General features: G+C 36.9%; 1 protein-coding gene across 1 annotated transcript; it reads left to right on the forward strand.

The window, feature by feature from the left end:
* Positions 1-1,029: 1,029 nt before the first annotated feature.
* LOC125997992 (V-type proton ATPase subunit S1-like protein) lies at positions 1,030-25,445 on the forward strand. The gene is made up of 7 exons (XM_049766188.1): positions 1,030-1,149; positions 9,058-9,104; positions 9,369-9,430; positions 12,966-13,201; positions 16,400-16,450; positions 19,432-19,672; positions 25,014-25,445. Exons 1-7 carry the CDS (start codon positions 1,055-1,057, stop codon positions 25,314-25,316), a joined length of 1,035 nt encoding a protein of 344 aa, XP_049622145.1. The 5' UTR covers positions 1,030-1,054; the 3' UTR covers positions 25,317-25,445.
* The last annotated feature ends 20 nt before the right edge of the window (positions 25,446-25,465 follow it).

Consider the following 25,465-nt stretch of genomic DNA (forward strand, 5'->3'; position numbering starts at 1 on the left):
TAGTAACCTCCACCCTACAATTTTCTTCCTTACTATGAAATTTCATTTTCTCAGTTGAAAAGACTTTTCCTGGCTCTATTGTGTATTCTCTTCACCCTTGTCAAAGGCAGTTTGCATAAAATTGCTTCTAGGCATCCTATTCAGTTCTATTTATGTCTGTTTTTATGCAAGTTCTACATTTGCTTTTTGTTTTGTTTTGTGGCCACACCTGGGGGCGCTCAGGGGTTACTCCTGGAAGGCTGGGAAACCATCTGGGATGTCACTGGGTCACCCAAGTGCCAGGCAAGCGCCTTACCTGCTGTGCTATTGCTCTGGTTCCTAATTTGTTTTAATTAGTGTTGCTTTGTAATGTATTTTGAAATCAGAAAGTGTGCTCTCTTTTCTCAGGACAAATTTGACTATTTAGGGTCTTATTTAATTCTCATGATAAATCTTTGAGACAAGTGCTTTTGTATCCACTCTGAACATGAGGAAACAAGGCTTCAGGAGGAAAATGTAAGTTGTGACTATCAGATAGTCAATAAGGACTGGAAATGCACTTTAATGTTTTCAGATTCCAGAGCCTGTTCTTTACCGTTATTTCACACCCTGCCTCTTTCTAAATGGAAAGTCATGAATTCAGCACGAAACTAGGGCACATACATAGAATGTTAGGTAAGCTCTAGGGATTTTCACTTATGTATTCAACTGAAAAATATGTGTACTGACATATATTCCCTAGATTTGGGGGAATTCAATTGCTTCTTGAAAGTTATAAGAGAATATTAGATAATGCACTTTTAAAAGCTTAGTTGTCAGAGTATTTTCTTTGAAAATCTGCTCCTTAATCTTTCTTTGAAATGAATAATCAAAAAACTCTACTGGGTTTGTTCTATATTATAAAAAGAACAGTATCAACCCTTCTCTTCACCCTCCTCTATCAGTAATACAGCCTGGAAAAACCATCCTCTGATTGGTTGAATTTTCTGCCAGTCACATGGCAAGACACGGTACTGCCTCTGCTGTTTGCATTTCCAAATTACAGATGTGCTTGACTTGAAGAGACTTATTTCTGATGGGAAGAAAAATCTTGTTCATTTTTTCACTTATTTTTTTATGTGTGGGATTTTCACTAACTTTGGACCAGATACTTGCCAGGAAGAATGTAAGGTAATACTTTGTCTTTCAGTGTAACGTATTTGTGAACTTCAGTTCAAGTGCATAACTAGAAAATTTGCTAATTTAAAAAATTGTTGCATAGCCACGATTGTTTATATCTCAAAGGTTATAGGCTGGATAATATCATTTATGATTTCAAATAGTATCATTGATTTAGAATTTATAAATAAGAGATCTCTATAAATAAGTGATCTTTATTAGAGGTAAGAATTATTTGTTCAGAAATCCCACAAGATATTTGTATATCTAAGAATATTTGTGAGAAAAATTACACCTATAATCAGTATTCAGGTTTATTTTACATTTACAAGTAAATGTTAATTCCAGTTTCCCCTGCTATTGTGTGAAAGGGAAAACAATTACACAACCTTAAAAATATATAACCTGTTCTTCAAAAAAAAAAAAGGTGTCAGATCATTTTAATGTAAGGCAAGAAAATTGTTTGGCATACATACTTATAAAAAATAAGCAATACAGTTTCTATTCCTTCATCCTTTTGACTTCTTTGCATATCATATCAGGCAATAGATGGAGATTGATCTTTGAAGAATATTCAGGATGAATCACAATTAACTGATGATAGTTAACATCTCCTAGTTACACGATGTGTTATCTTTACAAATTCATCTGGGAATTTAGTGTGAACACAAAGGACAGCTGCTGTAAGCAGGATGATCTGCCCAAAATTGTGTTTAATGTCTAAGTCTCTAGATGATAAATGAAAAATTGCAAGTAAAGGCATTTTTATTAGTTTTCCTCCATTGTTTTCAAATTAGTAAGCTCTTTTATTCAGATTCACTTTCATATAATAAGTGACTTGTATTCCCTAGGTAGTTAATGTTAGTAATGTAGTAATTTTTCTTTATGGGTTTATGCAGAAATGAATGTGCCTTACATAGATGAAGTATAAACCAAGAACTATAAAATCTCATTGTTTGGGGCCAGATAGATAGTATAGGGGTTAATGTGCTTGCCTTGCTTCCAGCTAACCTGGATTTAATTCTTGGCACTACATATGGTCCCTTGAATCTTGAAAAGAATGATGCACAGAGCCAGGAGTAACCCCTGAACACAGCTAGTGTGACCCCAAAGCAAAAATAAATAAATAAAAGTTTTCAAAAATATTAGCTCCAGAATAGAATCTAGAAATCACAAAAATCAATGGTATTATGACTCTAATCGTTTATCTATTAACTCATCGCGAAAGAAATGCTCATTACTGTTTTGTACATTTTTTCAGTCTAATTGTATATCATATTAACTCACATAAAGAAAACAATTGCTATGGTTTTGTGATTATTGTCCAACTTACTGACCTAAAGTTAAATGTTTTTGAGCTGAAGAGATAACTTGCACAGAACCAACCCAAGTTTGATCCCTGGCACTGCATTTCACCCTCCAAGCCCTGATAATAAAAATCTCTGAGTATAGGGTCAGGAATAAGCCCTAAGCACATCTGGATTCAGCACCCCCCAAAATTCATCTTGAAACTCTAGGGGCATATGAAATTTCCTAGGTCTCTAGGAAAAATGGTTCTAAAATTTGACGCATGTCTCCTAAGCTTAGAGATAGTAGGACTCACCATTATTCCTTTACATATTCCTTCTTCATATTTGTTTTATGCTGAACCAAAATAGAAATTCATCCCTCTCGTGTGATTTCCCATTTTCCATTTCCCCATCAGAGCTTGCTTCTTCATTAACTTGTTGATTTATTCATGCATATAACATTTAAAAAAACTGCATGGTTGGACTGAAATGATAGCATAGTGGTAAGGCATTTGACTTGCACGTTGCCAATCTGAGATGGACCCAGGTTCGATCCCCAGCATTCAATATGGTGCCCTGAGCCTGCCAGTAGCGATTTCTGAATGCAGAGCCAAGAGTAACCCCTGAGTGATGCTGGGTGTGGTCCCAAAACAAACAAACAAAATATTGAACCAGGAATTCCATGCATTATTACTGATACTTTTGTGGGCTTTGTTTTCAGGTGCCAGGGCTTCCTGAAGTACCAGAGAGTGTGTTTGGGGTGGATGGGGAGGGTGACCACACTCACTCCAAAAAAGTATTGTTGATATCAGCCCAAATATCGCCCAGCATACCTGGAGTTTTGGTTAAATTGGTATCTCTACAGAGAGCTGTAGATGATTGAAAAAGCAGGGCCATTTACAAATTAGCAATTGTGGGGCCGGAGGGATAGCGCAGCGGGGTAGGGCATTTGCCTTGCACATGGCTGATCCAGGACGGATCTCACTTCGGTCCCCAGCGTCCCATACAGTCCCCCAAGCCAGGAGGATATCTGAGGGCATTGCCCTGAGTGTCACCGGATGTGCCCCCTCAAAAAAAAGGGACAAATGTGCAATTGTGGGTGATGGGTATAGCAGGCTTGGCTTTGGCAGGATGGGGGCTTGGATTGCTCTCTCCTCCCGAAACTGCTAGCTTTGAACTGTGTGGCTGAAGTACCCATAATTTTGCTCAAAATTATCCTTTTGGAAACAGAGAGAGTCTATGGAGCTGGCAGATGCGACATGACAACCGATTGTGGGCATGGTTTTAATTCAGAGAACCATTGGCTTATAACCATTATCTTGTAGCTATAAGGTTATTTTGATCAGAGATTCAATTTTGCTCTTCAGACCGTCAGAGTATAACATTTCTTAGATATCTAGATTAGATTGGGCTCTGATTTGTACTGAACCTACTCATAAGAACTTGTTAATTTGTAAAATTTTAAAGAAGTTTAAAAAAGGGGCCGGAGAGATAGCATGAAGGTAGGGCGTTTGTCTGGCATCCAGAAGGACGGTGGTTCGAAATTCCTGCATCCCATATGGCCCCTGAGCCTGCCAGGAGCGATTTCTGAGTGTAGAGCCAGGAGTAACTCCTGAGCACTGCCGAGTGTGATCTCAAAACAAAAACAAAAACAAACAAACAAACAAAAAGCTTATAAAAAAAGAGAAGCACAAATCAAAAAAAATTTAAGTTTTGTTATTGTTGTTTGTTGCTGTTTTTTTCTTTCTTTTGGGCTTTGTTTTGTGTTTTATTTCAGGCCATGGATATTGTATGGCTGCTGTGTATATTGCTCTGGTGCTTTTTGAGTTTTTTGTTTGATTTTTTTATCTTTTATTTTATTTAATTTTTCATTTTTTGTACTGTTGTTATGTTTTTCTTCCTTTTCCTTCTCTGCTCTTAAACTGATAGATATAGCGTCTAGAAGGACTCCTCTCATTTTTTGCTTGTTTGATTTTTGTCCCATTTTATTATTATTATTATTATTATTATCATTATTATTATTATTATTATTATTTTCTCTTTCCTTCAAACAGAACCACACAACTTGAACCATCTTGCTCCACCTCACAAATGGAGGGGGAAACAATAGAGGATACCAAGACTGAACAGTCACATGAACATTAAGTACAAATAAAAAAAGGTTCAAACTTAAGCACCAAATCCAAAGCCAATGACTACAGAATTGATACCCAATTTACAACATACTAGACACAGAGCGGACACCTATACTAGCAGCTTGGGGGTTAAAAGAGGGGGATATGGGATGCATGCTGGGAACAGGGGTGGAGGGAGGACAATATTGGTGGTGGGAACGCCCCTGATTCACTATCACTAAGTACCTAAAATATTACTGTGAAAGATTTGTAATCACTTTGATTAAAATAAAATAAAAAAGAGAATAAATTAGAAAAATTTGCCAGTAATATATATTAGTGGTTTTAAAAATTTAAATGGTATCAAGACATATAATACATAAAGTACATTATAGGTAGTCATTGTTTCTCCAGTAGCATTGTTCCCACATTCCAGAACTTCAATTCACAGACTCAAACACTTATTTCTTTTATGTTGCATTTTGATAGTCTGCACCATCTTTCAGTTCTGCTTCCTATATCTTCTAACTTCCAAGACCCAAATTGAAAGAACAGTCTCTTTTGGGGACATGCCATTCATATAATATAGGGAAAGGAAAAGAGGTAGCAGACACAGACAAGTGCAACATCTCTAAGTTTATACAAAACTGGGACACTGTAGTCAATAGGTACAAGAAGAGATGCTCATCCATTGTTAACATCAGAAAAATTAAAATTACCAGGAGAAGGACCAGATTAATAGTACAATGATTAGGTCACTTGCTTTGTGTGTGGTTGAACTGGATTCAATCCAGCATCCCATATGGTTTCCTGAACCAGCCAGTGGTTTCTGAGTATAGAGCCAGAAGCAACATCAGGGAGGTCCCAAGATCAAGAAAACAAACAAAGCTATAAGGAGAGAACTAGGAATGTGATTCAGGTACAGTACATGACTTACATGTGTGAAACCTTGGGTTCAACTTCCAGCTCCACAAAAAGCAAATACAAGGAGAGAGTAACCCATACACATTAAAACAGACAATGCCAAATACTTCCAGGAATGTGGAGCCATAGAAAAGCTCATGCACTGAAAAGATTTGGCAGGTTTTTAAAAGCAAAATTTCTTTATGTCTCATCCTACTTTCCTTGGTAATATTCAAGAGGACAAAAATTATATTAACCATTAACCTCTGTACATAAATATTCTTATATATTTGTCACAGCCCTGAATTGAAAACACCACAAATGTCTATTAGTGGGTAACTTGTGTGATGTATTCATAAAATAAAATATTTTTCAATAATTAAAAGGAGATAAATATTGGTCCATGTAATACCAATGAATTCCAGTTATTATTTTAAGGCTGCAAAAGTCAATCAGTCAAGAATATATGATGTGGGGGCCGGGCGGTGGCGCTGGAGGTAAGGTGCCTGCCTTGCCTGCGCTAGCCTAGGACGGACCGCGGTTCGATCCCCCGGCTCCCATATGGTCCCCCAAGAAGCCAGGAGCAACTTCTGAGCGCATAGCCAGGAGTAACCCCTGAGCGTCACAGGGTGTGGCCCAAAAACCAAAAAAAAAAAAAAAAGAATATATGATGCATGAATATAATTCCAGAAAATTCAAAGTAGTCTTAAAAACAACAGAAAACAAGTATTTAGGTATTTTCAGCTGAGTATAGAGGGAACATCTTTGCAAAGGAGCCTGGGAAACTTTAGTTGATGTAAATGTACTGTATTATATTGTGAAGACTTAATCATAGATTTGTGCATATGACAGTGATCATTAAATTGAACACATTAAATGAATACAGTTTACTGTAAATAAGTTCTTTCTCAATAAAGATGACAAAATAAATACTTACATCACAAATTTATTAATAGCAGTTAGCAACAGCATTGCTACTAATTTGTTAGCTTCAGAAAATTTTAGAGAGATTGTATCATAAAGTGAATGGTGCATTTAATTTTGTAATTGGTTCTGTATAATTAATTTTATTTTGTGGTACAAGGGATTGAAACGAGGGCCTCATACATGCAGGACATCTGACCTACCACTGAGTCACTCTAACCATTCACTTCATTAATTCCAAATTACTTTATCATGATATAAATTGACTGACTCTATAGCTCAAATTATGTTTTGCAAATGCATGATAATGTTAATATATTTATGTATCTCTAATTATGAAAATACTTACAAATACTATTATGGTTTTGATAATGTTTACTAAGTGTAGAACTTAGCCTGTGTTTTTATAAGTACAACTTATAAAATAATTATGCAATAAACTAGCATTTTAAAATAATAATTATAATGCAGTTGCCTAGCACACTGCTTAGCACATAGTTCAGTGTGGATATCTATGTGTGTGTGAAGCAAGATAGCTTTTATTGAAAGAAATTTGCTTAGAAAACTGTGAGAGGAGAGAAAGAGGGAAAATATGGGCTTCGCCAGAGTGGAAATAAGCAAGCAAAGAAACATAGCCAAGAAAGTGACATTCGTGTTCAGCAAAGAACACAGACCTGAAGAGCAAACATGTAATTGGTTCTTAATAATAATAAATAATTAATAAGGTTAAAAATTAAGGGTGATTTTAAATATATTAAATTATGTCTGCATTTTTCTAATATCTTCAAGTATAACTTAGTGCTATTTTATCTACCTAATATCTATCTAATTTTTTGCTATCCTCCTGCTGTGCTCAGGTATCACTTCTGGCAATGCTGGGGGTCCAGAGACAAACCAGGTTTGATTGCCTTAATCTAGTACAATCTCTCCAGTCTAATGGCTTCCTAACATTTTTGTGTGTGCCACACTCAACGATGCTTAAGAGTTACTCTGGCTTTGTGCTTAGGAATTACCCATGAACATAGTCAGGGGACTATATGGGATGCCAGGATTCAAACCCAGGTCAGCTGTATAAAAGGCCTGTATGAAGCGCCATACCCACTCTACTATTGCTCCTACCCTCTTGTTTATTTAATTTTCTTTTTTTTAATATAATTTTTATTTTGATCATAGTGGCTTACATATTGTTGACAATAATATTTTAGGTACATATTTACATAAAATTAGGGGGGATTCCCATCACCAAATTGTCCTCCCTACACCTCCGTTTTTGTCCTACCTCCCATTTCCTCTTCCCTCACCCCCAGGGCGGCTAGAATATGTGGTCCCCTCTGTATCTAACCTACTACTTAGTAGTTTTGCACCTGTTTGGTCTTGATGCCTTCGTTATTTCCCCCTCTAACTGGAGGCAGGACTAGCTAGTTCAAGTTGCGTGGTTTTGTTTGAAAAAGAGAAAAGTAATAAACTGGGGTAAGAGTCTAATACACCGAAAATGGGCGGAATCCTTCTAGAGGCTCTCATCATCGATTTGAGAGATGAAGGAGAAAAAGAAGGTGAAACACTCCACCAGTACCAAAAGAAGTGTCAAATATCCAGTGAGGATTCCAGCTATATTGATAAGCACCACAAAAAACAAACAAAAAACAAAACAAAACAAACAAAAACAAACAAAAAAACACTCCATGGTCTTAAAATAAGAAACATGGCATAGCACATAATGAAAGAAAAGAAAGAGAAAAAAATAAGTATAACTGGGGACAACAATTTCAATAATCACACCCAAACAGAGAAATCGACCAAAAATAGATAGGTAAATAAAAATAAAAATAATAATAAATGAAGGTAAAAAAATAATATATAAAAAATAACCAAGTTTCTGTGCTTTTTGTATTTTTGTTTTTTCCCTCCTGCCCTGGCACAGTAAATATTGGGGTCATTAGAAAAGGAATTCACTTGGCCTAAGAAATATAGGGTTTCTCCGTCCTTGGAGTATATTGTCATGGGATCAACTCTAGACTCTGTTCAGGATCATATACTCTCCCGGTGTTGTTTTTGTGGTGTGTGGAAGACTTCTGCTCTGTCCTGGGTGATACAATCAGACCTCTGTGTTTAGAGGTCTCAGTATCTGCACAGATCCTGAGGTGGGACTTATGATGAAGTCAGTCTTTGTGGTTCTAGAGGTTCTGTTCCCTCAGTGTCATTTTAATCCATCTTCTGTGGTTGGTGATCTTGGTCTTTGCACTGAACCTAGGATGGCACCTAGGATAGCGTCTTTCTTTGTGCTTCCAGAAGCCCCATTCCGTTACAATTGTCTCTGCCAGACCTTTGGAACTGGGGATCATATTTATTGTGCAGGTCATAGTTCAAACCCTAAACTAGGGCTTTTTTATTGGTCCCAAGATGTATACAGTCTGGTCATGGTTCTAGCAGCCAGTCATCTGTAAATCGCGATCTTGGCTTTTGGACCTACCAAAGGGTGCCAAGTCTTCTGAAGAACATATATTGCTTTTAAAATTAGAAATCCACTATTAAAAATGGAGGTCTTGGCAGCTCAAGTGATAATTTTCTAGTCTGAAATGTCAAACTGACCCCTTTAATAACAAACTGAAACATATTCTTTAAAATAGCACATAAATTTTGATTTTTGGTGAATTGTTTGTCACTCCTTTCTTTTTTCTTTTTTTTTTTAGTTTCCTCTCTCGAACATCTTCAGTTAAAGAAGTGGTCACAAACAGTGGTAAGATTGGTCAATTCCCCTCCATCTTCCTTTTATAGGGAAGCTGGCATTGAGGATGGGTCTTGTCAGCAATGGCTCTTCAAACCTTGGTGCTTCCACTAGGGATCTCTCATGCGAAAGTCTCCAAAATTAAAATCTGTGTATTTAAAACTCTTAGCCTAAAGAAGTTCAAGCCTAGCTTGTTTCACAATGCTTATTAATATATTTGTACCCCAATGTATTAGCAAATCAATGTAATTTATTATATCATTATTTAATAAACAGATCAGCACAGTAATGGAACTATGAAAACAATACAGAATTTCACAGCAAAAGCAATTACACAGGTATGTTGTTAAAGATTGCTTTTTTATTATAAAAATGTTCAAACACCAAGTTTTCTAATATTCGAAACCTGTCAGAACCACTGTGAAAATATAAATAATTCTTTTCACTGATAACTAGCATTTTTGCTTGAACTTTGAGTGGGGAAATATTTAGTGGCAAATATTACAGTTAAGGAAAAAATCAAGTACTAAACTGTACCTGTCCTCAGATATATATATGTTTTTTATATATATATATTTTTTTTTTATTTTGATTTTTGGGTCCCACCCGGCAGCGCTCAGGGGTTACTTCTGGCTCTATGCTCAGAAATCGCTCCTGGCAGGCTCAGGGGACCATATGGGATGCTGGGATTCGAGCTACCAACCTCCTGCATGAAAGGCAAACGCTTACCTCCATGCTATTTCTCCGTCCCCAGCCTCAGATACTTTTATTACAGAATTCAGTTTTATTTTGATTGATTTCCATATAATATCACTCTTTGCTTAATCTTTGTTTTTTGGTGGTCTTGGTTTGCTGCTATCAGTTTAACGTGTACCAGAGCTGCAATTAAGCCACCTCCAAATGTGAGTCATTAGTGTTATATGCATTGGCATCAATTTGCTAATTTTTTCTATCTGTACTTACACTGGAGTTCTTGGCATGCAATAGTTGATTTATGTAAGTGGACTTTCTTTGGAATATGATTCTGCCTTTGTGAGCTCCAGTGTCAGGCAAAATGTCTTGTCTTCAGTTTCCTAGAAAGAGCAGAGGTTTCTAAGATGTAAAATAATGTTAGATACCTTCCTATTTAATTGTTATTATATTAAATGTATAAACTGGAACGGAACAAAATAGTGTAGCTAGCCATTTAAAGCTATTTAGATGAAATAAAATAAAACTTAAAAATTAAGTTCTTTGGTTGCTCTAGCCACATTTATTTTTTGTTTATTTAAATTCATTACAGTTTTGAGCTGTACTACTGTACAGCAGGGAGGGCACTCACCTTGATGTGGCCAATACTAGTTCAATTCCTGAATCCCAATTGGTTCTCCAAGCCTGCCAAGAATAAGTCCTGAGTGAAGTGCCAGTAGAAACTCCTGAGAATTGCTGGGTGTGGTCCGAAAACAAGAGAAAAAAATATTGCAGTTTTGGGAACATGATTACAACAGTTTTAACAATTATGCTTTTTTAGTGTACGAAGTTATAGAACTTCCACCATCACTCAAGTGCTCAAGACTTCATACCACAATTCCTGTGCCACTGTTCATCAGCATTCAGGCTTCTCTTGAAGCCCTCAACCCTTACTTCTTGCTAACTTCAGTTTTGTAATCTACACTTGGCAGTACTTAGTGGTTACTCCTGATTTGGTGCATGGGGGTCACTCCAAGTATTATGTGGTGTTTAGAATCAAAACTAGGGTTCCTGCATGCAAAGCTTCTGCTTCAATCCACTGAGTGATCACATATGAATATGTTGTTCTTATTTTTAAATATATTTTTTGTTTGTTTGTTTTTGGGTCACACCAGGCAGTGCTCAGGGGTTACTCTTGGCTCTACGCTCAGAAATCGCTCCTGGCAGGCTCAGGGGACCATTTGGGATGCCAGGATTTGAACCACTGTCCTTCTGCATGCAAGGCAAACCCCTTACTCCATGCTATCTCTCCGGCCCGAATATGGTGTTCTTCTGTTTTACTTATCATCCATTGTAGCAAAAGACAAGATTTCATCTTTTATAGCTACTTAATATTCTATTACATGTATATACTACAGCATTTTAAAATTAAATTACCATGAGATACAGAGTTAAAAAGTTGTTGACAGTTATGTTTCAGTCATACAATTTTGCAGCAGTGTTCACCAATGTTTATTTCCCACCACCAAGTTCTCAAGGTACTGTCTCAGATCCCCAACAATCTATCCTGCCACAATGGCAGATGCCCATTTTTTCCTTTTTTTTTTTTTTTTGTTTTTTGGGCCACACCCAGTGACGCTCAGGGGTTACTCCTGGCTATGCACTCAGAAATCACTCCTGGCTTGGGAGACCATATGGGAAGCCGGGGGTGGGGGGTGGTGGAACCGTGGAACCACAGTCTGTCACAGTCTGTTCTAGTCTAGCATGCACAAGGCAGACTCCTTATGGCATGCGCCACAGCTCTGGCCTCCCATATTTTTTCTTTTTAAGCACCATATCATAGCATTTGTATCTGTCATCAAACATTGGATTATTTCTGTATCTTTACTATTTTACTTCATTCCACAATAAACATAGGTGTGCATATATATTTTTACTGCTATTGAAATATACACCACGAAGTAAAATTTCTGGGTCAGATGGGAATTCCATTCTTACCTTTATTGGTGGGGGAACGTTTAACGTAGAGGCCATAACTGGTGACATTCCTATGAAGAATGACAGAGAGTTTATTCTCCCGACATCCTCATTAGTACTGGTTGTTTCACATCATATTGTCAGATGCTCTGACCACATTTTAAATGCATACTAGATAAAATCAAATAAAAATTAGTATATTTTGTTTTAGTAGTTTAGAGATATAAATAAAAAATAGAGTCAAAAAAGGTTAGAAAAAAATTCCAATTTATCTCTTCAATCCCTTCATTCACCACCATGAAATTTTGTGTTGATTTCTCCCATATTTACATCTTGTATTAGAATGTTACATTTATTACAGTTGAAGTGAAGTTATTACATTAATTATGAAAGACCCCAAGCTTACATTAGAGTTTACTTTCTGCATATTTTAGGAACATTTAGAAATAATATGAACCCACCATTATATATGAATCCGTGTTTATATTAAAATACAGAAAGGTGGGGCCGGGCGGTGGCGCTAAAGGTAAGGTGCCTGCCTTGCCTGCGCTAACCTTGGACGGACCGCGGTTCGATCCCCCGGTGTCCCATATGGTCCCCCAAGCCAGGAGCAACTTCTGAGCACATAGCCAGGAGTAACCCCTGAGCGTTACTGGGTGTGGCCCAAAAACCAAAAAAAAAAAAAAAAAAAATACAGAAAGGACACTTTCACAGTTCTAAAATTTATGCTCAAACCTATTTATTCTTCAACATTGTTTCATTAGGGAAGCTTTAAAAATATTTATACATTAAACATTTTTAACAGGGCCAGAACAATAGGTCATTTGCCTTGCATGCAGCTGACTCAGGTTCTCTTCTCAGTATCCTATATGGTCCCCAGAGCACTACCAGGAATGATCTCTGAGCATAGAGCCAGGAATAACCCCTGAACATGGCTTGGTATGGCACAACCCCCCCCCCCAATTTTTTAACAGTATAATTTGCAAAGTATTTTGTTTTTACAGCTATTCCTTCCTCTTTTGGATGTGGTCAATCTGGATTAATGTACATTTCAGGTGTCCTTGTCATTTTATGCTTAGCTTGTCATGACCTGGTTCAGCTTTCTCCTTAGACCCCAGTAGCTAGAGCATTTCGTTTCAACAGATTATGGATTAGTCCACTAACTGCCTAAAAACATTTTGTGCTATGAAAACTCTTTTCTTAAACTTATTTTATTTGCTTAATTAGGCTCTTCGCTACAATCTGAGCACACAAGGACATTTAGAAAAAGTGCCTTGGAATGCATTCAGCCATCACAGCCCAGTTAATGTCTCTAACCATGGAATTCCTTGCATTCTCTTCTGGGCCAAAAGAATAACAATTAAATTTAAGAACCAGACCCAGTTGGACCTTACAGATGAGGCTTTTGGCCAGAAGGCAACAGTGGATGCTGACAACTCAAATTGCAGTGAAGAAAGTGCCATGTAAGTTGACCACTCCATTGGAGGGAGCACTTAGGACAATTCTAGTCTGTTAATTGGCTGTTCAATATTTTGTAATATCAAAAAAAAAAAAAGAGAACTCTTTTTTTGTGTGTGTTCAGGACCAAGACACCTTTGAGTAAAAATTTAAAGTCTAAAATAAAAGAGCATCCAGAAATTAATTATTTTTAAATGCATGATATATTCCTCTCAGTAATTTTTTCTTAAATCATTTAATTGTAGAAAATCAGTGAAATTGTAGTATCAAAACATTCTGGAAAAGAGAAAAGTGTTTTAGGCTTGATATCAACTCCAAATATGAGGTGTTAGATAAATTTTGTTCCAGTAGGGAGGAGATTACATACCACCATGCAGAATCATACACACATTATAAAAGCTTGTCTGTGATATATTCTGAAACTGTGGAAATTGTTTATTTGTGAATGTGCAAGGGTATTTTCAATGTACAGGATATTATAAAATACATAACATTATTAGAATAATGAGATTTGATTTGAAATATTCAAGGTAAACAAATATCACTTATGGCAAGGAACTCCCCTTCTCTGTTTTTTAGTCAACTAAACAAAACTTTTGCTTGTATTTGTTTTGATACCCAGAATGAAGTCAGCATGCATCACTTGTTTTCTATAAATCTCCTTGCTTGCATTATTTTCTGGTAAAATGTGTTTTTAGGAGGATTTTCTGTATTATTATAACCTGGCTTTAGATAAGCAAAAAAGCAAATTATGTATGTGTGTGTATGTGTTTGTGTATAAATTCTTTTCCTTTACTTTGATTGAAGACATGCTTTACTCCTTAATTTCTCAATACACTTAAAACTTCTAATATCAAAACAAACAAAAAATCCTTGATTGAAGACATGTTTTAATCCTTAATTTCTCAAAACACTTAAAACTTCTAATATCAAAACAAACAAACAAAAAATTCTTCTAATATTTTTTAATCATTATCTTGCTACTCACAATAACTTCTATTAGGGATTTAAGGAATTTTGAGCATAAGCATCCAGATTTCCCCCACTATGTTTGTTTATTCAGTTACAGCAGCCTTATCAAAGAGACCCCAGAACTACTGAAGGCTCAGGACTTTTTCCTCTGGCTCTAATTAATTCCCTACTGGGCTTTTTATTTGTGGTCAGTTATGTGGAAAAAGGCTGATTGCCTGGGGATAATCTTGCCTGTCAGTGGCTTACTGGCCTTCCTTCATTCCTTTTATCTGGGCTCTAGGGTGTTTGTGAAGAAGGTCAGGAGACTACAGAATTTTTGCTGGGCTTTAGCAACCTTAATGACCACTAGAGACCTATGGATGGGAGGAATAAAAAGTTGATTTCTAGACCTGTATTTTTGAAGAACTGTGCCATGATTGACAGAAGCTCTCATTGTGAGATGGAGGCAATGATTATCTATTCACTATAACTGTCAAAGACTTGAGAGCTAACCTTGGGCCAGACTCTGAGTGAGAACTTCAAAGGCCCAGATTCTGTTATTACTCACAGTAATATTCCTGAGGCACAGGTACTAGTATCACCCAGGTAATTTTTTTGTTTGTTTTGGTTTTGGGTCCACACCTAGCAAAGGTCAAAAATCACTTCTTGAGAGGCTTCTGCGACTGTATGAGATACTGGAGATGGAATCTAGGTTTCCCACATGCAAGGCAAGCTCCTTTCGCACTGTATTGTCACTCTGGCTTCTCATCTAGGCTCTAGGCAAAGAAATCAACTGTCCTATGGTGAGGAAGGTTAGGAAGCTTTTTACAGCCACAGAGTGGCTAGAATATAAAGTAGAATATATAAAGTATATAAAGTAGAATAGCAGCTAGAATAACAGTGTCTTTTTATGGTTTATTTTTTGAGTGTCATACTTGGTAGTGCTCAGAGTCTACTTCCTGTTCTGTATTTGGGTGTGGATCCTGGCAATGCTCAGGGGACCATGCAGTTCTGAGTATAGAACTTTAGTCTCCTACATGTGAAACTTGCACTCAGCCCATTGAGAAATCTAAGAACTCGTTGGCCATATCTTATAGTGATATGAAAAATAATACAGATTTTGAGACTTTGTCAAACACTGCCCCCAAAAGCAGTTAGGACTTTCCTAGCATTAAAGTGCTGGTCAATAGACTAAATTTGTTTATTTTTATTTTTATTTTTACTGAGGAGATTTTTTTTGTTTTGTTTTGTTTCTAGGCCACACCCAGTGGTGCTCAGAAGTGACTCCTGACTCTGCATTCAGGAATAACTCCTGACAGGCTCTGGGAACCATATGGGATGTCTGGGATGGAACCTGGGTTTGCTGTGTGCAAGGCAAAACCCCTACCTGCTGCTCTATCTCTTCAGCCCCAAAACTTTTTTCCTAGTTTAACACTGAATCTAGATCTGGAGAGATACCTTTAGAGGCTGAAATCATGCTTTATTTGTTTGTTTGGGGGGGGGGCACACCGGATGATGCTCAGGGGTTACTCCTTGCTCTGTGCTCAGAATTTGCTCCTGGCAGGCTCAGGGGACCACATGAGGTGCTGGGATTGAACCCAGGTCTGTCCTGGGTCAGTTCGTGCAAGGCACAAGCCCTACAACTGTGTTATATCTCCAGCCTGCATTTCTTATTAAATTTTAATATTATTTATTTATTTATTTGTATTTTAGATTCAAGATAATTGTAAATGTGTTTTGGAAAATTTCTGCCATTCCTTAGCCTGTCTTTATTGTTGTCTGAATAGCATCTTTTAGAAGGCAAAATATTTCTAATATAAAAAGTCTGCTTTGGGGACTAAAGCGATAATACAGCAAGCAGAGTACTTGCTTACATCTGGTTGACCCTGTTTCAATACCTGGCATCCCACATGGTTCCCTAAACACTGCTAGGAGTAATCCTTGAGTTCAGAGTCAGGAGTAACCAGCAAGTGCTTGACCCCTGTGATCCATTTTGGGATAACTTTTTAGAATGGTGTAAAGATAATCGACTATAAATTTTTATTATTATTATTGTTGTTGTTGTTGCTTTGGGGATCACACATAGTGGTGCTCAGAAATCACTTTTGGCAGTGTTGAGGTGGAGGGAAACATATGTAGTACAGGAAATTGAACGAGGGTCGGCAACATGTAGTGCAAGAGCTTTACTTCTGTACTATCTGTCTCTCCAGCTCCCATCCCTAGATGAACTGTATTGTTTCTATTTTTCTTAGGTTGTCTCTGAAGTTTGTTGATGTTGAGAATCTCAAAGGTTTAGATCTAAGGTAGGTGTGAATTCTATTTTGGAGTGTCATAGGTGTATCTTTGGACCCAAAAGATCAGCTCTTCAAATTAGCTCGATATAATTTTTCATTCAACATTTAAGTATCAAAAGCCTGCTCTGTGTCAAGTCTTCTATGCCACTTTACCAAGCAGCCAGTTCCATTTGATAGACTCCTACCCATGGTAAAAAAAAAATTTGGAGCCTCTCAAGCAGCCTGCAGAAGGCCTCAGGGGTCCCACCAAAGCGATATTTGGCTAATCAAGCTTAATGGTTCAGTGCATGGTCTGAAATGTTGGGGTTACCAGGGTGTTTTTTTAATATTTTCATAATTACTTTCTCCTTCCAATAGAACACATAAACACATGAATGTGAGAAATTGATACCCTTTTCCTCTGAGCTAAAAATATAAGATATTTGAAACTTCAACCACTGAGGTTTTCTGGTTTGAAGCTGTTTGCTCTGTAGCTCTTTGCAGTAAACAACTGATTGTTTAACAATAATGAAAAAGTATGTTAGCCGAATTTTCCAGCGTCAAAACAGGCCTACATTTTTCTGTCCTTATGTAAAGGAGAATGCAGCTGACAATGATCACTTATTTTATTACCTATAAACTACCTTACTGCTGTGTGGGGAGTTTGAAGGCATTATATCTTTTCTTTAAAAATACAATGCTTTCTTCCCTATAGGACCAATCTTTGCATGTAGACAGACATCTGATTCTTTCATATTACTGGAAAACCCAGTAGGGTACGATAAAGCCATTTTTGTAGCTTAGTTTTATGAAAATATAAGTAAGATTCCTGAAGAAAGGGTTCATTAGTCAATCATGTTCAAAAATACTCCACACCATTCTCCTCTTAAAAGTTATAGCATAAACCTGGATGTATGGATTTCTGTCATGGCATGATCTTAAGGGAGAATGCTGCACTTGATTACTTTGAGAACTATCATCTTTCAAAGAAACTTTCTAAGAAAATAGACTCCCACAAGGTGGCCAACAAACACATATACATGTTTGTTTGATATGTGAATGGGGACTGTCTCAATCTTGATTCCCCAAATTGCTTTATTATGCTTTCTAAAGGTATGGGTCAGAGACTTTAAGAATCCTGTTTATGGGGCCGGCGAGGTGGCGCTAGACGTAAGGTGTCTGCCTTGCAAGCGCTAGCCAAGGAAAGATCACGACCACGGTTCGATCCCCCGGCGTCCCATGTAGTCCCCCCAAGCCAGGGGCAATTTCTGAGCGCTTAACCAGGAGTAACCCATGAGCATCAAATGGGTGTGGCCTGAAAAACCAAAAAAAAAAATCCTGTTTATATCTCCTTGGATGTTTCCATCTCAGATAAGTTCACCAGTTCACTTTCAGCCGACATTGTTTCCTTTTTTTTTTAAAATTAAAGTTCCTTTTATTGATCTTTTTTAGAGATGCCACACTCTGACTTTTCATTGTAAAGTTTAAATCACTCATGTGATTGAGTGATAAACACATGTGATATGTTTACTTTTTAATATATTTTTTATTTAAACACCTTGATTACATACATTATTGTGTTGTTTGGGTTTCAGTCATGTAAAGAACACCACCCATCACCAGTGCAACATTCCCATCACCAATGTCCCAAGTCATTGTTTCCTTACTTCAATTCTTTCTCTGTCCAAACAGACCAAAAAGACAACCCTACCCCAATAGCCTTTCACTAAGAACTTGAACTGTCCTAACTCCCTAAAGTCAGAGAGCTCAGATTGGCATTCTACCTGTCTCCCAAACTTCCCAAGAGGCATTAAGCTCCTCCACTTCTTGGCAGTAGATATTTGCTTGCCTTTTTGGGGTTTCTTTCTCTTTATTATTTCTCTTTTTTCTACTTTATATATTCTGAATGTTCAAATTTTCAAATAAATCTAGGCTCCTCTCTGCCAAATACTTTTTGCTTTCACACTTTTCTTGAAAGGTTTTCTTCTGCAGGAATTTAAATTAAGACAAAGTAATTAGGGGGAAAAAAGAATTAGGAAACACTAAACTATAAAAGAAAGCAATAAAAATCACCCATAATTCAATCACTCTTGTAGTCATTATTAATATTTTGGTTTCTATATTTCTAGTCATTTTTTCTCCTTGCACTTACACACGTTTTTTTTTTTTTTGTTTGTTTGTTTGTTTGATTTCTCCCTCCCCCAAATTTGTGGTGCTATAGAGATAATCATTTTGAGAGCTGAAAGGTCATTCTGAGAAGTGCAGTGTTGGGGATTGGTCCCACATTCAGAAATATTCTCCAGTCCATTGAGCTATTCCCACTCCCCATCTCATTACATATTTTTCTAAAGGGAGATGATGACATATGGGGTATATATACCCCATTTCAAAATAGTAAAAAATACGAGCTCTGATATCAATCTGGTTTTGAAACCCATCTCCAATACTTGTTCTCTGAGTGAATCTTGGGCAAAATATTTATTTAATTCTTCTATATCTCATCTGTGAAATGTTGATAGTTTGATCTATCACATATTGTACTAGTTTGTAGCACATCATTCACTAAATGAAACATACAAAATAAAAACATATAATTTAAAAGTGATCTTGAATATGATAGTAAGAGATTACACTCATATTCTTATATTAAACTACTTAATTGATTTTATATTGCTTTTATATTGATGTCCATTTAAGATTTTTGTCACCATTGTTTTGGGCAATAGTAGAGCCAAGTGTTAAGTCATAAAACCTCTAAAAATACAAAATGTTGTGTTTTTTCTTTAGAAGGTATTTGTATTGCTCACTTGGGGAGGCTACTCTGTCCTTTGCTTGATTTTCGTCTGCAGCCAGGCTTGAGGGGGTTTCCCATATCAGACAGGCAAGAGTGTCTCTGTGCGTCAGTTCTGCTAGCTGCCAGGAGAGGGCGCAATTGTACTGCTCACAGGCGAGTGCTGTCTCAGCAACCGCTCAAGTGCTTTGGGAGTAAACTTGTTTATAATCACTTTCAGATTCATCCTTACCAATTACAACAAGTTGTCCATGCAGAGCTGGTTTAGTGTGCGCCGAGTGGAGATTATTTCTAATAACTCAATCAAAGCAACTTTCAATGCAACTGACATTTATGCCCCATCAAGTTATTCTTATCACTGCCAGCACGTCAGCAATCTCCAGAGATACGATGCCCTCTTGTTGCCCAGTGACACGGATGATATGTCAAGCCTGTGGGAAGTCACTTTTGTTGATTTTCAGGTAATCAGCTGAAATGTTGTTCCAATGCACCTGCATATTTGGTGCTAACAAAACCCAATGTTTGTCTGAAAATATCTGCCACAAAGTTTGTTTAAGAAGTGTTAAGTGCTAACTGATATTAGTATTTTTTTCCTTTATATTCTAAGATATAACATGACATAGAGGGGAGCATTTCCTTTCTGTGGGTCCTCCTCTTCCCCCAAAACTTTGTGTTTACGTTTATGCTTATTCAGTGACAAATGTTTACCAATGAGGAGAGCCAATTTACTAAGTTGTAGTGAAGCAATGGCATGAAACCTAATGACTGCTGTGAAGGCCTTTCTCAGGAGAGGGATGGCAGGCAATTATTTTGTTCCATTCAGGATGGTACAGTAATCTTATTAGGGAAGTTAAGAGATACAGCATCCCCTGACAGCATTGGCACTTAGTGGAGAAAAAGAACTGTCAGCCAGGAGGTTGAAAATATCCTAAAGATCTTCTTGAAATTACTTGGAGAAAGGTATGAGGCCACCAGACTGTCCTTGTTACCTCCAGTGTCTTAGGCTTAAAGACAGCTCCTGTTAAATTATGTGCTTTTACTAAGTGGGAAAGTTCTGTGGGTTCTTCCAGTTTACTCACATAAAAGACAAACTTTTGCATGTTCCTTTATAGGCATTTTCTAATCTTTTCCATATGTAAACGGAATTCATATATATTTATATACATATATATGGAACATACATGTACTCATTCTCCCTCCTGAGTCCTCTTGTCCCCCTTTTTCAGAGAGTTGTGTTGTTTATGAAGGCAGGTTGGAAGAGTGAAGAAACATGTTTTTTTTTTATGAGTGGGAGATTCAGGTTACTGGCAGTTCTCAGGAGTATCCCTTGGCCATGCTGGAGGGATCTTATATGGTGCTGAGGATTTGAACTGGGTTTGGCCACATGCAAAGCAAGTCAAAACAAGCCTGTACTCTTTCCACACCCTCACTTATATATCTTATTTTAGACATTTTAATTATTATGTTTTTTATTACATAGGGATCATCCCCAGTATTTTTTGACCCAATGAGTGAAGACAGTGGCCCAGTAATACTCACCAGTCACCAGAGAAAACTCTGGCAGTCCTCTAGCCCAGTGTTGTGGCCTCCAGATACATCATTGTTGATCTAGCTTATTTTAAAATAAAAGAGTGATCTTACCATGAATGGGCAATCTTGAGTTCCTTGAGTTAAAAACTCAAAGGCCTCAGGTTTGCTGACTGGGGGCTGAGGCAAAGTTGATCATCATGAGAAGCATTATTTTTTGTTCAACTCCAGCTAACTTTATTTCAGAGGAATGTAGGGCCAACACTGCTCATCCTTTGACTTTTCAAGAGAAGCTACAACTCTGGAATTTACCTCCTTACCCACCATCCTTGAAATACTTAGTTTCCCATCTACTACTTCTATTCTTTGCATATCTTAAGGAATTTGGGCTCTCCTGTGCTATTCTTAGACTATTCCTGGGGATGGCCCTGGTGGTACTCATTGTATTGTGTAATACTATGAATCAAACTTGGGTTTCCCATATGCAAAGAGTGCACATTCACCCTTTGAACCACATTTCCATACCCAAACTCTGGGTTATTTTTCCCTTGTTTGTTTTGTTTTGTGTTTACACCCAAGAACTCATGGCTTCCTCCTGGCTCTGTGCTCCGTGGATCACTTTGGGTGCTGGGATCAAATCAGGTTCAGCTATGTGGAAGACAAAGACCTTAATACCTGTACTATCTCTCCAGACTCTGGATTCTTCTGATAAATGTTTAGGATGTTGAGAACTCTGGGACAAATAATATTCAAGTAAGAGCTTTAGAGTATTTACAGCTATTGATGAAGAAAATATATAGATAATATTTCGGCTGTACCTATAGATTTTATTTTCAACAAGTCAAAGGATATGAATTAAGTGTCAGTATGAGGACATTGTCTTAGCTAAAGTTGTATCATCCAAGGAGGTCATCTTTTTCACTCACGAACTTGACTCCACAGGAGCTAGTTTGAAAATTGGTCCACTTTGAATGTTCATAGTAGGGACAGACAAAGGATCCCAGAAGGCAAACATAGAATTTCCTTTAGAAGCTGTTCAGATTCATTGTAAAATCAAACTGTTGATGACCTCTAAGGTCATGATGTGTCATTATAATAGTTTTCACATGGAAAAATGCCCAAATTCCGCTTGAGTCATAAAAATGAATTCTTAGTAAAACATTCATAGATAATTTCATTTTCTTATTAGCTTTTTGTTGGTGATTGAATGTGTGGCACTGTGTAGGTTTATATTTGAAATGGCACTAATTGTAAGGTCTGCATTCCACAAAAGATTGCTCTCATTTTAGAGTAATTTCTCGTGGATCCACTACCTTTAATTTTGTCAGTGTTGTATTATTAGGTACATTTGTCAAACTGAAGTTCTTCTACTTGCAAGTAATTATACTACTTAATTTTTACAAATAAGGCAGCTTTGTTTATATTCAGTGGGCAGAGTACAAGGAGGGACTGGTATAAGGCATATACAAAAACAGTGCTAGATCTGTGAGATACAACCAAATGGAGAGGAAGAGGTAGTAATGGAAGAAAGACAAGACAATACACCAAGAGTTCTGGAACTATAAAATGACAATAACTCCAAGTAAAATATTGTGGGCTTTAATTCATGACATTTGCATGAGTCTGGGCAAGTTTGCTTAACTTTTTTTGCCTCTGTTTCCTCATCTATAAAATAAGTATAAATGAGTAGTTTACTTATAGCCTTTTGTGAGTATTAATTGAATTATAGTACTGTCTCTGGAACAGAAATATACATTCAATGAGTGCCAGATTTTATTATTATTTCTATGTTACTTCTTTGAAATTAGGGTATTCCTTAAAGACTTCCTGTTAAGAGAATATAAAAAAGAGGAACAAAAACAAAATTGAAACTCTTAAAACTTTAATAATTTTCTGTCATTCTATGAGTTACTAATTACTGGTTATTAGTGGTAGAAGGTACTACTTTGTAGTAACTTCATGAATTGCTAATGGAGTCACTCTTAAGATACTATTGGCATTACTAATGGTAGCATGCTCCATTAGTATACTTTTGGTAAAATTTCATGCATACAATATTCCATCACCACACTTTTTACCAGAGTGTTTGTTTTCTCCATCATAGTTTCATTGTCACCCACTCAACACCTGGTACTCTTACCACAGTAAGCTCAGTTCATGAAGCTCATGGAAAGCTCAGCCCTATTGCCTTTAGCTATTGGTTATGTTCTTACCGTGCTTTTTATATACATACATAAAAAAAATTGTTCTATATCTGACTCTCTCCTTCTTAATGACCTCACTCAGCATGACACTCTCCAGATCCATCAGCATAGTAGCAAATTGCATTTTATATTCTAAGACAAATGCATAATGAAATTTGTATTAACACTTACTACTTTTTTTTTTTTAGAGATTTTATGGCATTTGTGGTTTTAGAAGAATCAGAAAATTTCCAAGGATCAAATTAAAAGAGGCTTTATTTCAGAGACTTAAATTATAACCTCTCAACCTTCTCTGGCTTCTAGATATTGATTTTAAATTATATTTCACTGTTTTGGGGTCCAGAGCAATACATATATAGTGGTTAGTACCAAATCCAACTGGAAAGTGGATCTTAAAAATACTTTTACTTATTTTATTTTTGAAAACAATTTATTTATTTGAGCACTGTGGTTACAAAAATGTAGTTGGATTTCAGTCATATAATGTACAACCCCCCCTCACCAGTGCAATTTTCCAGACACTAATTTCCCCCATTTTCCTCCTCACCAGCCCCTGCCTGCCTTTGGGTTGGGTATTCTATTTTTCTTTTTCACTATCATGGTCAGTGAAGTAATTACTTTAACTGTGCTCACCACTCTTTTTGGTAAGCTTCATATCATTGGCTGGTCCCTCCAGCCCTCATCTTTATTATTTTGGGTATTATTAACATATTGTCTTTTATTTTTCTTATTATTCCACAGACGAGGGAGACTATTCTGTTCTTATATTTCTCCCTCTGATTCTTTTCACTCATCATAGTCTTCATGTCTATCCATTTATAGGCAAACTTCATGACTTCATTTTTCCTAACAGCTATGTAGTAGTCCATTGTGTATATGTAAAGAAACCACAGTTTCTTTAGTCACTCATCTGGGTAGTTTCCAGATTCTGACTACTGTAAATAGTGCTCAATGAACATAGGAGTGCAGAGGGCATTTTTGTATTGGGGTTTTGTGTTTCTAGGTTCTATCCCTAGGAGTGGTATTGCTGGATCATATTGGAGCTCAACTTCCAGATTTTTTATTTTTATTTTTTTAGGAATATCCATATTATTTTCCAAAAAGGCTGGACTAGACAACATTCCCATCAGCAGTGAATAAGAGGTCTTTTCTTCCTGCATCCACACCAGCACTGGTTATTCTTGATTGGTTTTTTTTTTTTCTTTTTGTGTGTGTGATATGTGCCAATCTTTGTGGCATGAAATGAAATGATACCTTATTGCTGTTTTGATTTGCATATCCCTGATTATAAATTTATATGGAGCATTTTTTTCATGTGACTTAAAAAAGACTTTTAAAAGATATGCATGATACCCTTTTGGTAATAATATTGCAAACCAAAGTGCCTAAATGTTATCCTAAAAGAGAAGAGAGGGAGAGGGAGAGAGAGAGAGAGAGAGAGAGAGAGAGAGAGAGAGAGAGAGAGAAAGAGAGAAAGAGAGAAAGAGAGAAAGAGAAAGAGAGAAAGAGAAAGAGAAGGAAGATGTTTACCATTGAGGCAGGCTGGGGAAGTATGTCAGATGGAAAATGAGGGACATTGGTTGTGGAAATGTACACTGGTGAAGGGATTGATGCTGGAAAATTTTATGACTAAAAATCAATCATGAACAACTTTGTAACCGTATCTCATAGTGATTGAATTAAAATTTATTTATTAAAAGAGTAAATTTTTAATGTAAAGAGCTGTGATTCACGAAATTATTGATAGATGAGTCTTAAGCATATAATATTTCTTCATTATTCCCACCACCAATATCTATTTCCCTCCATTATTATTCTTATGCTGTCTCCCACTCACCTCACTCCACTCCTCCATAGGGACATTTTAAAGTTTGGTGTTTGTAGTTTAGATCATATATTCAGTTTTGGTGAGTTTGTGATTTGGATATATAGCTATACCACTCTTTCTTATCACTGGTACACCCCTGCCCTTTGACTCCTGTTACCCCATTACTTCCCTTTCTCATCTTCTTCCTTCTTTCTTGATTTCTTTCCAAGGAAGACTATTCAGATCTTTTATTTCTCCTAACAGATCCAAGGCTTTACCATCAAGGGGGGGCAGTTTGCCAAAGCCCGAGACTGTGCCTCTTCCTTCTCACCAGCCATTCTGATTGGCCTGGCCATGTCCCTGATCCTGTTGCTGGTGCTGGCCTATGCCCTTCACATGCTCATCTACCTGCGATATTTGGACCGGCACTACGATTTCATTGCCTCTCCTACACACTTACCTCAGTTGAAATCTCGAGATGCAGCTGAAGAAAAGGAGTTGCTGAGGAGCCAGGGAGTTGAATGCTATGAACTGAGAAGCCAACAGATCTGCAAAATTTATATTTAACAGCATGGACTCCCTCTCCTATTCAAAGCTTACACTGAAATCTTTTTGTTTTTTGTTTCTTTTGATTTGGGGTTTAAGAATCTTGTTGAATGACTTGCTTAAAAATAAATAAAGAAAACACAAAGTGAATTGTTTTCATAGACTTGGGG

The sequence above is a fragment of the Suncus etruscus genome, chromosome 2, assembly GCF_024139225.1.
Source record: "Suncus etruscus isolate mSunEtr1 chromosome 2, mSunEtr1.pri.cur, whole genome shotgun sequence".
Classification (NCBI taxonomy): domain Eukaryota; kingdom Metazoa; phylum Chordata; class Mammalia; order Eulipotyphla; family Soricidae; genus Suncus; species Suncus etruscus.

Excerpts from the sequence above, each read along its gene's own strand:
- LOC125997992 (XM_049766188.1), top strand. The coding sequence starts at position 1,055 with ATGGGAAGAAAAATCTTGTTCATTTTTTCACTTATTTTTTTATGTGTG. Across the intron at positions 13,202-16,399 it reads TGCAGTGAAGAAAGTGCCAT|GTTGTCTCTGAAGTTTGTTG; the intron begins GTAAGTTGACCA and ends TATTTTTCTTAG. Across the intron at positions 19,673-25,013 it reads TCACTTTTGTTGATTTTCAG|ATCCAAGGCTTTACCATCAA; the intron begins GTAATCAGCTGA and ends TTCTCCTAACAG.